Consider the following 17,455-nt stretch of genomic DNA (forward strand, 5'->3'; position numbering starts at 1 on the left):
CTGAGTTTATTTAAGGATAATTATGAAAAGTGTTGGTCAGGAATTAAAAGGGATTTAGAAAGTTGGTCAAGATTGAAACTTTCCTTGTTGGGCCGAATTGCTGTTATAAAGATGAATGTATTGCCAAAGATGCTGTTTTTGTTTCAGACTTTACAGATTGTGGATAAAATGGAGTGTTTCGGGAGGTGGCAAAGAAATATCTCCAAATTTGTCTGGCAGGGCAAAAAGCCCAGAATTAAGTTTAAAATATTAACTGATGCTAAAGAAAGAGGGCCCCTTCATGGATCACTGCCTTGCCGTGGCGAAGGGGCTTGAAGAACTCAGAGAAGCTATGAACTATGCCGAGCGGGGCACCCAAGATGAACAGGTCATAGTGGAGAGTTTTGACCAAACGTGATCCACCTGGAGGAGGAACCCGCAAGCCACTCCAGTATCCCTGCCAAGAAAACTCCATGGACAAAGACAACAGGCATATAAAAGATATGACGCTGGAAGATGAGCCCCTCAGGTCGGAAGGCGTCCAACATGCTACTGGGGAAGAGCGGAGGGCAAGTACAAGTAGATCCAGAGCTGATGAAGCGGCTGGGCCAAAGCCGAAAGGACGCTCAGTTGCGGATATGCCTGGAAGCGAAAGGAAAGTCCAATGCTGTAAAGAAAAATATTGCATAGGAACCTGGAATGTAAGAACCATGAACCTGGGTAAGTTGGAGGTGGTCAAAAAGGAGATGGCAAGAATAAATATTGACATCCTGGGCATCAGTGAACTAAAATGGACGGGAATGGGTGAATTCAGTTCGGATGACCATCATATCTACTACTGTGGGCAAGAAACCCGTAAAAGAAATGGAGTGGCCCTCATAGTCAACAAAAGAGTGGCGAAAGCTGTACTGGGATGCAATCTCAAAAATGATAGAATGATCTCGATACGAATCCAAGGCAGACCTTTTAACATCACAGTAATCCAAGTTTATGCACCAACTACTTGTGCTGAAGAAACTGAAATTGACCAATTCTATGAAGACTTACAAGACCTTATAGAAGTGACACCAAAGAAGGATGTTCTTCTCATTATAGGGGATTGGAATGCTAAAGTAGGGAGTCAAGAGATAAAAGGGACAACTGGCAAGTTTGGCCTTGGAGATCAAAACGAAGCAGGGCAAAGGCTAATAGAGTTCTGTCAAGAGAACAAGCTGGTCATCACAAACACGCTTTTCCAACAACACAAGAGACGACTCTACACATGGACATCACCAGATGGGCAGCATCGAAATCAGATTGATTATATTCTCTGCAGCCAAAGATGGAGAAGCTCTATACAGTCAGCAAAAACAAGACCTGGAGCTGACTGTGGCTCACATCATCAGCTTCTTATAGCAAAATTCAAGCTTAAACTGAAGAAAGTAGGAAAAACCACTGGGCCGGTAAGATACAATCTAAGTCAAATCCCTTATGAATACACAGTGGAAGTGAGGAACAGGTTTAAGGATTTAGATTTGGTGGACAGAATGCCTGAAGAACTATGGATGGAGGCTCGTAACATTATACAGGAGGCAGCAACGAAAACCATCCCAATGAAAAGGAAATGCAAGAAAGCAAAGTGGCTGTCCAATGAGGCCTTACAAATAGTGGGGGAGAGAAGGCAAGCAAAATGCGAGGGAGATGGTGAAAGATACAGGAAATTGAATGCAGATTTCCAAAGAATAGCAAGGAGAGACAAGAAGGCCTTCTTAAACAAGCAATGCAAAGAAATAGAGGAAAGCAATAGAATGGGAAGAACCAGAGATCTGTTCAAGAAAATTGGAGATATGAAAGGAACATTTCGTACAAAGATTTCCATAATAAAGGACAAAAGTGGAAAGGACCTAACAGAAGCAGAAGACATCAAGAAGAGGTGGCAAGAATACACAGAGGAATTATACCAGAAAGAAATGGATGTCTCGTACATCCCAGGTAGTGTGGTTGCTGACCTTGAGCTAGACATCCTGGAAAGTGAAGTCAAATGGGCCTTAGAAAGCACTGCAAATAACAAGGCCAGTGGAAGTGATGGTATTCCAGCTGAACTATTTAAAATTTTAAAAGATGATGCTGTTAAGGTGCTACACTCAATATGCCAGCAAGTTTGGAAAACTCAGCAGTGGCCAGAAGATTGGAGAAGATCAGTCTACATCCCAATCCCAAAGAAGGGCAGTGCCAAAGAATGCTCCAACTACCGCACAATTGCACTCATTTCACACGCTAGCAAGGTTATGCTTCAAATTCTACAAGGAAGGCTCAAGCAGTATGTGGACCGAGAACTCCCAGAAGTGCAAGCTGGATTTAGAAGAGGCAGAGGAACCAGAGACCAAATTGCAAACATGCGCTGGATTATGGAGAAAGCTAGAGAGTTCCAGAAAGACATCTACTTCTGCTTCATTGACTATGCAAAAGCCTTTGACTGTGTCGACCACGGCAAACTATGGCAAGTTCTTAAAGAAATGGGAGTGCCAGATCACCTCATCTGTCTCCTGAGAAATCTCTATGTGGGACAAGAAGCTACAGTTAGAACTGGATATGGAACAACTGATTGGTTCAAAATTGGGAAAGGAGTACGACAAGGCTGTATTTTGTCTCCCTGCTTATTTAACTTATATGCAGAATTCATCATGCGAAAGGCTGGGCTGGATGAATCCCTAGCCGGAATTAAGACTGCCGGAAGAAATATCAACAACCTCAGATATGCAGATGACACAACCTTGATGGCAGAAAGTGAGGAGGAATTAAAGAATCTTTTAATGAGGGTGAAAGAGGAGAGCGCAAAATATGGTCTGAAGCTCAACATCAAAAAAACAAAGATAATGGCCACTGGTCCCATCACCTCCTGGCAAATAGAAGGGGAAGAAATGGAGGCAGTGAGAGATTTTACTTTTTTGGGCTCCATGATAACTGCAGATGGTGACAGCAGCCACGAAATTAAAAGACGCCTGCTTCTTGGGAGAAGGGCAATGACAGGCCTAGACAGCATCTTGAGAAGTAGAGACATCACCTTGCCAACAAAGGTTCGTATAGTTAAAGCTATGGTTTTCCCAGTAGTGATGTATGGAAGTGAGAGCTGGACCATAAAGAAGACTGATCGCCGAAGAATTGATGCTTTTGAATTATGGTGCTGGAGGAGACTCTTGAGAGTCCCATGGACTGCAAGAAGATCAAACCTCTCCATACTGAAGGAAATCAACCCTGAGTGCTCACTGGAGACAGATTGTGAAGCTGAGGCTCCAGTACTTTGGCCACCTCATGAGAAGAGAAGACTCCCTGGAGAAGACCCTGATGTTGGGAAAGATGGAGGGCACAAGGAGAAGGGGACGGCAGAGGACGAGATGGTTGGATAGTGTTTTCGAGGTTACCAGCATGAGTTTGACCAAACTGCGGGAGGCAGTGGAGGACAGAGGTGCCTGGCGTTCTCTGGTCCATGGGGTCACGAAGAGTCGGACACGACTAAACGACTAAACAACAACAAAGAAAGAGGGGGGTTTGCCCTGCAAGACTTAAGGTTGTATTATGAATCAGCAGCTTTCTGCTGGTTGAAAGATTGGCTGCTTCTTGAAAACAACTGATGTTTTAGATTTGGAAGGATTTAACAACGCCTTCGGATGGCATGCATATTTGTGGTATGACAAGGTTAAAATTCATAAGACCTTCAAGAACCATATTGTTAGGAAAGCAGTGTTTAATGTCTGGACAAAATATAAAGACTTATTAGAAAACAAGACCCCAAGGTGGTTATCACCTATGGAAGCTAAGGCTCTGAAAAGACCCAATATGGAGGCCAAATGGCCGAAGTATTGGGAAATATTAGAAAAAGATGGAGACAATTGGAGGCTGTAGAGTTTGGAGAAACTAAAAGATAAAGTGCGAGATTGGCTACATTATGCTCAGATTAAAGAGGTTTTTAAATTGGATAAAAAGATAGGATTCCAGGTGGAAAAATCGAAGTTGGAAACAGAACTGTTAGAACCTAAGACTAAGGTACTTTCAAGAATGTACAACTTGCTGTTAAAATGGAATACACAGGATGAAACGGTTAAATCAGCTATGATAAAATGGGCACAGGATATTGGGTATAATATCATGTTTGCTGACTGGGAAAGGTTATGTATGGGAAAGGTTCACGGCATGTAATGCCTTGAAAGAGAATATTATGAAAATGATATATAGGTGGTACATGACCCCAGTCAAGCTTGCAAAAATATATCACCTGCCTGATAATAAGTGTTGGAAATGTAAGGAAACTGAAGGAACGTTCTTTCACCTCTGGTGGACTTGCCCTAGGGCAGGGGTCGGCAACCCGCGGCTCCGGAGCCGCATGCGGCTCTTTTACACCTTTGCCGCGGCTCCGCAGATCCTCGGGGACCCTGAGCAGAAAAGCAGAAGCGCCAGAAAGAGGAGGGGGATGGAGCTGGGCAGCCGAGCCGGGCAAAGCAAGGCGGTGGCGGCAGCGGAGCTCGAGAGGTGGCGGCTGCTGGGATGGAGGAGAAGGCAGCGGCGGCCGGAGAAGGGCTGCTGCTGCTTCTGCCGCCGGAGGGAAGTTCTGCCAGGCGGCTTCATAGCTCATAGCTTCCCCCGGGGTAGGACGGGCGGCGAGGGGGATGCCTCGTCTGGAGGACGGTGAGGAAGCGGCTGAGCAGCTCACGGCGGCGCCTCTTCCCTCATGGTGCAGGGAGCGAGGAGGAAGAGGAGGAGGGCGGTGGCAGGAAGGTGTGGTAGGGCGCAGCGACGGTTCTCCCCTCAGGTGGACGCGGCTGCCACTGCCACCGCCGGCACCTGCCACACGCAGGCGCGCTTGCTTTCGCCGTCGCGGCAGCCCGCCCGCCCTTAGGCCCCGCGCGCCGTGTGACATCGAGAGCCGCCCACCCAGGCCACGCTCTCCTCAGCCCCGCGTGCGAGGCACCTGAGGCGAGGGAGAGAGCGTGCACTTGAGGGAAATGGCGGGGTGGGGTTTTTGTGTGTGTTTGTGGGGGGGGTGGCGGTGGTGCTTCTGGATCCTTTTCCGTGCCTTGCTTCTGAGTGGCCGCCGAGTTGAGGGAGAGCACCTGAGGTGAACCACAAAATGGGCCCGCCCTCCCTGTCAGGGAGGAAGGGGTGAATTACTCAGTGACGAGGAGGGGGTCCAGAGGTAGCCAGCAGGAGAGGCGGGGGAGCACGAGAGCAATTGCAGAGGGAGGGGGGGCTGTTAGGCACCAAAATCCTGCCTGTGGGATTTCCCCCATTCTCTCGTGCCTATGCAATTCCTGCCCTTCTCCCTTCCCCCTCGAGATTTGCTGCAGAGACAAGCAAATGAAGAAGAAAGGGAAGAGTATTAGCTGACATGTCCCCGGATCCCATGGAAAGCACCACAGATTCCTTTGCTTACCAGCTCTTTTTATTTTAAGTTGGCTTCAAACCTGTAATTGTGTAGGTGTGTGTGTGTATACATATACACACATAAATATTCATATCTCTTCCCTCTCACCTTCCTTTCACCCAGTTTCTCTGGCACTGGTTTATAAATGCTGCTATGTAGAAATGATGAGAAAGTTGCACCAGCAGAAGGAATGGATATGTGCTGCTGGTAAAAAGAGAGGGAGTTGAACTGCAGGGAGGGACAGACACTTTTCTATGTATTAATTTGTATAATGCCCTCTATGCACATGGTGCTTTGCGAAAAAATGAATATGAGAGGTACAATACCCCTCTTTGCTATCTGAAATAGACTCAGGGAAAAGAGAGAGAATGGGGGAAGGGGAAGAATGTGTGGTTATTTACATTTGGCTTGTTTTGTGGCTCCCAGTTTTTTTTTTCCGGAAACGGGTCCAAGTGGCTCTTTTTGTCTTAAAGGTTGCAGACCCCTGCCCTAGGGTTAAGGCTTTCTGGGAAATGATATACAATGAGCTGAAAAAGGTATTTAAGTATACCTTCCCTAAGAAACCAGAGGCCTTTCTTTTGGGCATTGTTGGCCAGAGGGTGTTAAAGAAGGACCGAACATTTTTAATGTATGCAACAACAGCAGCAAGGATACTTGTCGCCAAATACTGGAAAACCCAAGATTTGCCTACGCTGGAAGAATGGCAGATGCAACTGATGGACTATATGGAACTAGCAGAAATGACTGGCAGAATCCAAGACCTGGGAGAGGAAGCAGTGGAAGAGGATTGGAAGAAATTTAAGGACTATTTACAAAAACATTGCAAACTGTATGAGTGCTAAGAAGGATGCGAGATTGAAAATAACACGACACCATTAAGTTAGTTGAAAAGAATATGAGAATGAGTGAATTTTAAGAGAAAGATAAATTTTGAATAAATATCATGCCTAAATTAGGGACTTAAGACTTAGATAAAAGTATTCAAAGTTAGGGACACAATATTGGAAATTTACAGAACAAGAATTGAAACAAGGTGATAAATTGCTGGTTAAAGTTGTATAAATTTGGAACGCAGGAGCGAGAGATGTGAGGAAGTCCAAAAAGCGAAGAAAATATGGCTATTATAAGATGTTAATTCTATTTTTTCTTTTCTCGTTTTGTTTTCTGTTTTTTCTGTTATCTTTTTTATTGTACTAATAAAATCTTTAATAAATTCTTATAAAAAACAACAACAAAGATTTTCCCTTTAAGTTACATTCTAGACAACAACCAATTGTCGCTGCTTTTGTGTTGAATATATGCTATATGGCATGGGTAGGCAAACTAAGGCCTGGGGACTGAAACTGGCCCAATCGCCTTCTAAATCTGGCCCATGGACGGTCTGGGAACCAGCATGTTTTTACATGAGTAGAATGTGTGCTTTTATTTAAAATGCATCTCTGGGTTATTTGTGGGGCATAGGAATTTTTTTTTCTTTCCGCCAAAATATAGTCCGCCCCCCCACAAGTTCTGAGGGACAGTGGACCGCCCCCCTGCTGAAAACGTTTGCTGACCCCTGCTATATGGTAATTTAGATCTCTAAAGCCATTTGCACGTCACAAATAGGAGCCGACACAACACAACACAACACAACACAAAACATGGTAGCTGTATGTTGCTTTTATTTGTTTTTTATCTTATATTTTGCAAAGGTACATCCAGGTTTTTTCCCTTTAATTTTTTGGGGGGCTCCAAGAGAGGGAGGCCCTAAGCTGGAGCTTGCTGAACTTATACGTAAATCCGGCACTGGGTGTCATTCTGACTTACCATGGCATCTCACCTTAGTCACCTAAAGCACAGGTGACCAGAGGCATTGACATTTTCAGACACGCCATTCACAACTTAACAGCAACGGAATGGCAATATGAAAGCAGAATCATTAATATGAAGGAGGGTGTGAATGGCTGCCCCTTATTGATTTACCGCATTTTCCCATGTATAAGACGCCCCAATGTATAAGACTTGGGGCTCTTTTTGGAGCTCAAAATGAAGAAAGAAAGAAAAAGAAAGAAAGAAAGAAAGAAAGAAAGAAAGGAAGGAAGGAAGGAAGGAAGGAAGGAAGGAAGGAAGGAAACATTCTGTGTATAAGACAACCCCCCATTTTAAACTTGGGGGGAAATATAGTCTTATACACGGAAAATTACAGTACCTTTCATACCCAGACAAGATAAAACATTGTTTTTAGATGCTACAACCGTAGCAAGAATATTACTAGCCCAATGATGGAAGCAAGAAGAGATCCCAACGAAAGAAGAGTGGCAAATGAAAGTAATGGATTATGCCAAATTGGCGAAACTTGGAAAATTTGGAACCAGCAGGACCAGAATTTCTTGAAACACTGGAATAAATCTAAGTTGTATTTAAAAGACAACTGTAAACAAATGACATTGCTAGTAGGGTTACAAGAAGCTTTGTAGGTTAGATTATCATTTATTACAAGAAGCGGACATGGAGCAATGGATCCAAACTACAAGAAAGAAGATTCCACCTAAACATTAGGAAGAACTTCCTGACAGTAAGAGCTGTTTGACAGTGGAATTTGCTGCCAAGGAGTGTGGTGGAGTCTCCTTCTTTGGAGGTCTTTAAGCAGAGGCTTGACAACCATATGTCAGGAGTGCTCTGATGGTGGTTCCTGCTTGGCAGGGGGTTGGACTCGATGGCCCTTGTGGTCTCTTCCAACTCTATGATTCTATACTTAATGCAATTCACAAACTGTTTTTTAAGATTATGATTTAATAGTAATATTAATAAGAACAAAATGCATACCAGAGATTGAGTTGGAAAACCATTAGTTGAGGAGGAGGGAAGTTCCAGGATTATCAGCCAAATGTTTCTATATGTAATTTATAGGAAAGCTGTTATGATGAAAAAATTTGAAATACCAATAAAAATTACTATTATAAAAAATATAAATTAGAGATTAATTTGGAAAACCATTAGTCGAGGAGGAGGGAAGTCCTAGGCTGAAACAGCCAAATGGTTTTACATTTTGTATACAAGACTGATGTTTGGATGGAAAATATTTGGAAAAACTAATAAAAATTATTTTTATATATACAGTACCTTTCTTCCTCTTCTCTTTGAGCTCTCTCCTGGTCTTTGCGCTCCCTCTGCTCCCTTGCAAGACGGCGCTTCTCGGCCAAGATCCTCGCCGCCTCTTCGGCCGTTGTGGTTGCCAGAGTGGTTTTGCTACTTGCATCTGGAAAAAGAAGGGGTCCGAATGAATGGAAACAGTTGTCGGCGCAACCGTCTTATCTGCTGAAAAGCGTGCCCTGTATTAAGTCCTGCTTCCTGTCTAGGCTGTGATAGCCAAAGGTTTGTTATGATGTATCAGATGGGATGTTATGTTTGGAAACCATGTGCAAAAACCAATTTTTTCTCTCTCTCTCTCTCACACACACACACACACGTACCGTATTTTTTGCACCATAACACTCACTTTTTTCCTCCTAGAAAATAAGGGGAAATGTCTGTGCGTGTTATGGAGGGAATGCCTACGGGTGGCATGCCTACGGATTTTCCTCCTTAAAAACTATGTGCGTGTTATACAGCGAAAAATACGGTATGTGTATATGTGTGTGTGCATGTATATGTCCTGTTTCCTGCTGTGGGAAACGGCTGCCTCCCATGAGATCGGACCCCCGTCGTGCCAGTAATTTAGGGTCAATACATTCGCAGGGAAGCCAAGATGCTCGTTTTCAAGCTATTGTATTACAAACCTTACTTTCCGCTTGTGAAACATGGACCACTTATCAACGCCCTCTCCAACTCCTCCAATGATTCCATCAGAGGCAGGCATGTCCAAGGTTTCGGGGGCCCAATCCGGCCCGCCGGTCGATTTAATCCGGCTAGTGTGGCAGTTTATGCCCTGTGGTAAAATCCTAAAAAAAGCTCAGGAACTTCAGTCCTTAAAAAAGCTCAACAACCTTAGGGGTTAAATCCTAAAAAAAGTTCAACAACTTCAATCCCCCCCAAAAAAGTTCAACAACTTTGGTCAGTCCTCACACATGTTCATCCAAAAAGTTTGGTGGGCACCCCTGATCAAAGGTGTCTCTGGGAATTTTTAAACATCACTTGGGAAGACAGGCGAACTAATGCCAATGTACTGAAAGAAGCAAAGATCACCAGTGTGGAAGCAATGTTTCTTCAACATCAACTTCATTGGACTGGTCATGTTGTTCAGATGCCTGATTCTCATCTTCCAAAGCAACTACTCTATTCCAAATTTAAGAATGGAAAGCATCATGCTGGTGGTCCACAAAAGAGATTTAAAGTTCTCTAGGCAATTTTTTAAAAAATGTAGCATAAACACCGACAACTGGGAAGCACTGGTTTGTGAGCACTCCAGTTGAGAACAGCCTTGACCAAAGGTGTCCTGGGCTTTGAAGACACTCAAACTCGGGACACAAGGGAGAAACGGGCAAAGAGGAAGGAAGCATCACCGGGATGCTGTGGAAGGATTTGTGGATCCAGAATTGGTCCCCACAGCCCCTTACAAACTTACTGTTAAAACCATGTTTATGGAAGACAATCTTACTCAGCTACGAGGGATTGTGAAAGAAAGGAGGAAAAGGAGAAAAAGAAAAAGGAGGAGGAGAAGGAGAAAAAGGAGGAGGAGGAGGAGGAGGAGGGAGGAAAAGGAGGAGGAGAAAAAGGAAGAAGATGGAAGAGGAGGAAAAGGTAGAGGAAGAGGAGGAGAAAGAGAAAAAGGAGGAGGAGGAGAAAAAGAAAAAGAAAAAGGAGAAGGAGAAAAAGGAGGAGGAGAAAAAGAAAGAGAAGAAGAAAAAGGAGGAGGAAGAGGAGAAAAGGTTTAAATCTTTTTTCCTTTTTTACAGAAAGGATGCTTGCATCCTCTTCACATTGACAACCAGAGGAAGGTTTCCATTTGGGAAGAATAAATTTTTACAGATCTATCAAAAATGAATCATTTGGTTCTCAAATTGCTACTTAAGCTTCAGGCAGACAAACAGACAGAAGGCTAAACCAGGGTGGATCTGATTTAAATCAAATCAATTTAAATCATGTTTAAATCACAATTTCAATCACTCGTCCGTAAGTCTTGATTTCAATCACTAGTCAGTATGACTTGATTTAAATCTTTTTTCTCCCCCCCACCCTTTTTTACAGAAAGACTCATTATTGCTGGTATCATCTTCATATAGACAACCAGAGGAAGGTTTCTTTTTTGGAAGAATAAATTTTCTGAGTGGTTTTTACAGTTATATAAAAAATGACTGATTTGGTTCTACTCGTAGAAATACATAGACAGATAATGATGAAATGATGGTGAATTTTAATAAGTTAATTTTCTATTTGGACAACTTTTCTGCTGTACTTGATTAGAAGGGGGAAAATAATCATTTCCTTCATAACAATTTAAACAATTCATTGCACTAAAACAATAACATAATAGCAAATGTATCCATTTTGGTTAACTGATGTGGTTAATTTTTTTTAAAAAAAGAAAAAACTTAAGACTGAGTTTTAGCACACATGAATAACCTTTGGACTATAATGTCACTGAAAAAGAAAACTATCCACATTTATTATGCTATTTATAACAAACTTAGTTGGTCTCTAAGGTGCTACTGGACAATTATTTAATTTTTATATATATTTCGACTGTGTCAGACCAAAATGGCTACCTACCTGAATCTATGCTATTTTTGTAATAGATAAAGGACAGGAGAAAACTGGGCCAACTTATTTGTAGACCATCATTCCTGTTTATAAAAACCAATAATAATAATAATGAATTGAAAATCTTTGGAAAGATTTTTCCTCCCGAAGCATTTTAAAAGACATTGGGTAGTGAGCGGGTGCTTCCTGCTGAGACCTTGGCGTACCGCCATCAGTCAAACCATGCTAGCCAACATGACCAGTTGTCTAACTCAGTGTAACACAAGTTCATCTAGGGACCTAGGAAGCTGCCTTCTACCAAGTCAGACCATTGGAACTATCTAGCTCAGAAGTGTCTACACCAGGGGTCAGCAAACTTTTTCAGCAGGGGGCTAAGTCCACTGTCCCTCAGAGCTTGTGGGGGGCCTGACTATATTTTGAAGAAAAGAAAAGAAAAAAGAACAAATTCCTATGCCCCCCAAATAACCCAGAGATGCATTTTAAATCAAAGCACACATTCTACTCATGTCAAAACACCAGGCAGGCCCCACAAATAACCCAGAGGTACATTTTTTAAAAAAGGACACATTCTACTCATGTAAAAACATGCTGATTCCCAGACAGTCCGCGGACCTTAGTTTGCCTCCCCTTGCTTTTAGGAGCTTGTCTCCATGGCTTCAGAACGATTATAACTATAGGGTATGTAGACTGTTACATTGGACCGACCGTCAAGGTCCATTTTCTGCAGGGAATGGAAGTGAGAAGGAAAACTCATTCCAGAACCCCACACCCCCTGCAGCAAAATCTTTATTTTATTCCCTATGTCCTCCATGCCACCCCAACTCCTTCTGGTGTCCAAGAACAAATTTAGTTCCCAATCCCTAGTTTAACTTTCCCTGCATTCTTTCTGAATTTAAGACGGTAAAGCAACTAAGAGACTTGTAGAGCTTCTAGTTGCTCCTGGGTTCAAAAGTTTCTTGCTCTCCAGTCTGAATAATGCAGAACCTAAGCAGATCAACCCACCGACCCTTATCCTATAGAAAATGTAACACAATATTGCGTATTTTTCCGACTATAAGACTATAACCCATGTATAAGACGCCCCCTATTTTTGGGGACTCCAAATTAAGAAAATACCCCTCAGAAATACCTGTGTATAAGACGAGCTCTCAATTTTAAAACCTATTTTTTTGGTTTAAAAAAAACAAAACCCTAGTCTTAGACAAGGAAAAAAATGGTAAATGTTGGACTATTATCATGGACAGTGCTACTTGTTTGGAAGGACCACCAGTGTTTTAATATGCATGGCACTTACTGAGACACGGCTAAAATAAAAGAAGACTGCTCTGTGCATTTGAAGAGACATTTTTAATTGCCAAAGGTCACACACGTACACCACTGGAGACAATTTCTAGCATTGCTTTTGATTTAAAGTGGTATGGCAATAGAAGCATCAAACTGAGGAAAGTAGACATATTAATGTGATGGTGCCAAGCATTCCCCCAAGTCATGTGACGGAGCCTAGTACCTAGGGATTATAAATGCACAAGGCCGCCATGGTCTCTTCCCTGGCTGTTCAAAGCTATGGGTGCATGAAGGGGAAGAGCTGTTCCCTATCAAGAAATTGTGCCTCCCAGTCAAAGCCTGACAGGGGTCCAAGCACACAAGGCCTGATCTAGAAAGGTTGGGAGATCTCGGTCTCTTCAGCCATAGTATTCGGGGCCATTGTGAGAAGAGTGGCTAGGAAGAGGCAGTGTGCTAAAGTGGTGTGAGAGATCGGCTAGGTGGGTGTTCAGCACCCTGAGCTCCTGGCTGATGTTGTCAACACTGCACCGCATGGTTTGGAAGGTGTGGAGCAATTTCTCCAGAACATAGGGGTCTGTCGCCATAGTCACCGGCTGGTTATTTGGCAACCTCCGACTGATAGTGGAACGGGAGGTATAAATATAACCTGGGCCGATCCTCTGAGGGGATGGGAAATTAAAGCACCGGAGAGGGCTGACAGCTGCCCCATCTCCCTGCCGTGAAGCTTCCAGAGCAAAGTTGCGCAGGAAACTACCCTTAGCTCCCTGGTCTTCCCCGAGATCCCGAGGCGGAGGAAGCATGCTTGGGGAGCAGGTGCCATCCATTAAATCGGTGTGGAAAGGGGTAGTAGGAGAGTTGCCCGAGGAGCGAGAGGGAGCGCGAATCCGGGACATCGGATCGTATCCGAAAAGGATCTTCCTTGCGACGGAGGAGGCGGGCTGGAAATCCTGAGGGCAGAAAGGCGAGGCAGCGGGAGACGAGGGGCCGAAGATGGAGGGTGGCAACTCAGGTAGGAAGGTGTAGGAGGCCGGAGGCTCTGCAAAGGAAAACATGCGTGTCTGAAGCCAGGGGCGTATTTGCGCAGAAGGTGAAATATTGTCAAACAGAGCTAGTCGACACGTAACATTTAGTGTGCTCTACGTAATAGCGATGGGGAGGGGAAGACAAACCATTCAGACTTGTACTAGACTAGCAGGGACGTCCAACTCTCAGTAGATTGTGATCTACTCTCAGTGTAAAAAAACTGGCAGGGATCGACCTGTTGTTTCAGAAGCAAATAAATGAATAGAATGGAATATATGAATGAATAAAACATGAATGAAACGGAATATATGAATGAATGAAACTGAAGGAGCATTGCAATATGCACAGAATATAATCAAAAGTTGATTATATAAAACACAGCTTAGGGCCCTGAATCTGCAGTCCGATAGTAGAACTTAATTGGATGGTCCACTTTTTGTTGCTAGGAGGCAAAAGTTGCCGAGCTTTTTGGGAAAAGCAACATTATTGAGCTTTTTTTAGGAAGCCAATGTTGTTAGGCTTTTCTTTGGAAGCTTTTCTTAGGAACTCACAGTGGTCAAGCTTTTTATTAGGAAGGAAGCAGTTGTCCAGCTTTTTTTAAAAAAATTGGGGACAAGGAGACCAGATACCAGCCAGGAACACCCTGCGATCTACCAGTAGATCATGATCTACCTGTTGGACGTGCCTGACGTAACACTGAGTGTGCTCTACGTAATAGCTAAGGGGCGGGGGAGACAAACGATTAAGATTTGCACGAAAGGGATTAGTCGTACGACAATCAGCCTACAGCATTAACCTGGAGGGAAGCCCTCCAGGAGAATCATGTTTCCAATCACGTGCATTTGACATCGAATGTAGCAGCCAAGCAACCCACTCACCTGTGGCTGTTTGTAGAGAGAGATGCCTCCACCAGGTGCCTGGGTCAAACTCCTTTTTCTGCTAAGGTAGCCCCTAAGTCCTTCTCCAGGGAGACAAATGCCCAGGACATCTCATCCGAAATGTCTCTTTTTTGAGAGGTGACAGAGGGTGTGTCCATCCTGCTCAGAAGGGTAGAGGATGTGCTTCTTGCGCACCGGGGCAAGGAGGGGAGATGATTGAGGCATTCATTCCGCATTGTTTTAAGTTTCCCTAGGGGGGACCAAAAGTGACTCTTCGTCCCCTAAGCAACTGCGCATACAATGAAACCAGCTTTTCAGGGGAACTTACACCACTCTCTTCCTAAGTCAGAGGTCACAACACCTGAGACCTGAGAAATCCATTTTCCCCCTTCATATTAGTAGAACCACAAACTTCAGAAGTGCCAACTTAGCAGTGTTAAAGAGGCATCAGACATGGGAAATAAAGACTTAACTAATATATATTTGTTAATTGATTTTCAAATTGAGCCTCGTTCCAAAATTTTGCAATAGAGTCAGAACATTGGTTTTCAACATTGGTATGTCAAAGTTTAAAACTGACAAATTGTCCTTTTGAAAATCTGATGGTGCACCTGATGAAAATCTGATAAACTTATTGAGTTGATGAAAGTGTAAACAACATTAACCTTCAAGGGCACAATACAGTTTGTTTTTGAGGCAAGAGACTACTTGATTCAAAGAGCTAAATTTCATTCACATAAATAGTACATTTTGTACTGCACAAAGTATGTGGACAGAAAGACTACTGTGCTGAAAAAACTGGTATGGATGAGTACGAGGTAAGATGTGTTTATGCTTGGGAAGTCAACAAGGGCATAACAGAACCTGGGCCTATTGGGCAAATCAGTATAAATCTGTAAAAGTACAGAATACCGTATTTTCACGTGTATAAGATGCCCCCATGTATAAGATGACCCCTATTTGTTTGAGCCCCAAATTCAGAAATAAATAATGGCAACATTCTGTGTACAAGACAACCCCCAATTTTGAACTATTTTGGGGGGAAATATAGTCTTATACACGGAAAAATACAGCAAGTTGCTTTAGGGTGTTGATGCGAAGACAAGCCTACAGAATGCCATGTGATAAAAACAACACCAAATTACCAATTACTAATTTTAAAAAAAATCAAAGGGGTAGGTGTGCTATTTTTGCATGACCAAGTTTAATGTTCAAGACCAAGGAGCATTTAAGAAGCAGGGATCGTCTTCTCTCTGATTCCTATTTTAAATGATTAGTGGAAAGTAGAGCCCTTGAAGGATGGAATATAGTAAAGGCTGAGAATATTGTATCTAAAGCCCTGAGACTATTGGCTGCCGGCAGAAAGATATGCAGAGACAAGTCAATAAGAAGTCAAACTGTCTTTGTGTTTAATTACTCATTCTGATGAAACAAAAACCATTCATACATCACCTGCTATGCTGCCACAGTGGCGCTGTGGTCTAAACACCTGAGCCTCTTGGTCTTGCCGATTGGAAGGTCGGCGGTTCGAATCCCCGCAACGGGCTGAGCTCCTGTCGCTCTGCCCCAGGTCCTGCCAATCTAGCAGTTCGAAAGTACGCCAGTGCAAGTAGATAATAGGCACCGCTGCGGTGGGAGGGTAAACAGCGTTTCCGTGCACTCTGGTTTCCACCATGCGCCGGAAGCAGTTTAGTCTTGCTGGCCACATGACCCAGAAAACTGCCTGTGGACCAACGCCGGCTCCTTCGGCCAGAAAGCGAGGAGCGCTGCAACCCCAGAGTTGCCTTGGACTGGACTTAACTGTCCAGGGGTCGTTGACCTTTTTACATACCTCTAAGTCCTATCTCTAGCCCCTATCCCTATTTATTTTTTATTTTATTTATACCCCGCCTTCCCCGGTGGCTAACGTCAAGTATAAAAACAATTCATTAAAATACAACTTAAAAACAGGATTAAAATACAACTTAAAATGCAGCCTCATTTCAGTGGAAGCCCAGATCAAAAACTGTTTGGGGAGAGAAAACGTCAAATCTTCATCAAGGCCAACTATCCAGACTGGTCCTACGTGGGCCAGAAAAAAGCCAGGGAAGTCCCAAATAGGGGTTCCATCACATAAGGAAAAGGAAAGAGGGGAAGTGGATCAGGCTGATTCCAAGCCAAAGGCCAGGTGGAACAACTCTGTCTTACAGGCCCAGTGGAAAGAAATCAGATCCCGCAGGGCCCTGGTCTCATGAGGCAGAGCGTTCCACCAGGCTGGAGCCAGAGTTGAAAAGGCCCTGGCTCTGGTTGAGGCTAATCTAACTTCCTTAGTGTCAGGGAAGAGTTAGAGTTAGGAGTTTCCAGTTTCCCAGAGGGAGAATGTTTTCCCCAAGGGGGGGAGGAGAGCAGTGCATCTAACAGAAGAGAGCAACAGGAACAACAGGGAGGGACTGGCTGTTCCCAGAAAAGGCAAGGGTTAAGTTCTAGTTCAGATTCGGAGGAGAGGAGATACAAGCCACCTCGAGCCAGGAGGTTAGAAAAAAGAGCGGGAAAGGGAAGGGAAGGGCGCCTTCGCCATTTTGAGGGTGCCTGGTCACAGAGAAGCAGAGCTCAGAAGGTATCTGAAATAAGTGACTCTGAGGAATAGTAGTTAAAGATAAGAACCATTTATAAGTTTGTTAATACGCAATAAAAAGCTAAAAAAAGAACAAGAAGTGTTTGTGTGGTGATCTGAAGAGGACAACGACCAGTCCTGACACCTAGGGCCCGGGACCTCTAGAGTATTGCTATTTATGGACCTTAAGGTTCTCTAGAGTATTGCTATTTATGGACCTTAAGGTTCTCCGTAGGGCATACCAGGAGAGACGATCCCGTAGGTATGAGGGTCCTATGAGTGCCGCAACCCCATAGTTGCCTTGGACTGGAGTTAACTCTCCAGGGGTCCTTGACATTTTTACCTATTCCTAACCCCTATCCCTATCTTTAGTCCCTGTCCCTAACCCCTATGAGCACCGCAACCCTAGTCACTTTGGACTGGACTGAACAGCACAGGGGTCCTGTTCCTTCATCTTATGCTTCCTATGTGAAAACTATTAAGAAACTGCGCTGATTTTGTTCACTGACTAGAATTGCTGAGAAAATAAATGTCAACATAATGCATAAATCAACGGCATTATACATGTTTGACCACATTTAGACATGGGACATTCCTGAAAGCTCATCTGTAACAGCAGAT

The 17,455-nt window shown here is 43.7% G+C and overlaps 1 protein-coding gene across 11 annotated transcripts in view; it reads right to left on the reverse strand.

Moving 5' to 3' along the window:
- Nucleotides 1-17,455, reverse strand: part of LOC310836916 (uncharacterized protein) — an 85,138-nt gene that overhangs the window by 24,793 nt on the left and 42,890 nt on the right. For 7 of the 11 annotated variants that reach the window (XM_083722853.1, XM_083722854.1, XM_083722849.1 and 4 more), the window contains one exon: nt 8,480-8,615. In XM_083722853.1, the coding sequence (XP_083578979.1) occupies nt 8,480-8,615 (136 nt within the window). Of the gene's footprint in view, nt 1-8,479; nt 8,616-12,384; nt 13,377-17,455 lie in introns of those variants that run through there. The other 4 variants (XM_083722850.1, XM_083722851.1, XM_083722859.1 and 1 more) reach the window with 1 other exon arrangement.

The sequence above is a fragment of the Podarcis gaigeae genome (assembly GCF_964106915.1).
Source record: "Podarcis gaigeae genome assembly, chromosome: Z".
Classification (NCBI taxonomy): Eukaryota; Metazoa; Chordata; class Lepidosauria; order Squamata; family Lacertidae; genus Podarcis; species Podarcis gaigeae.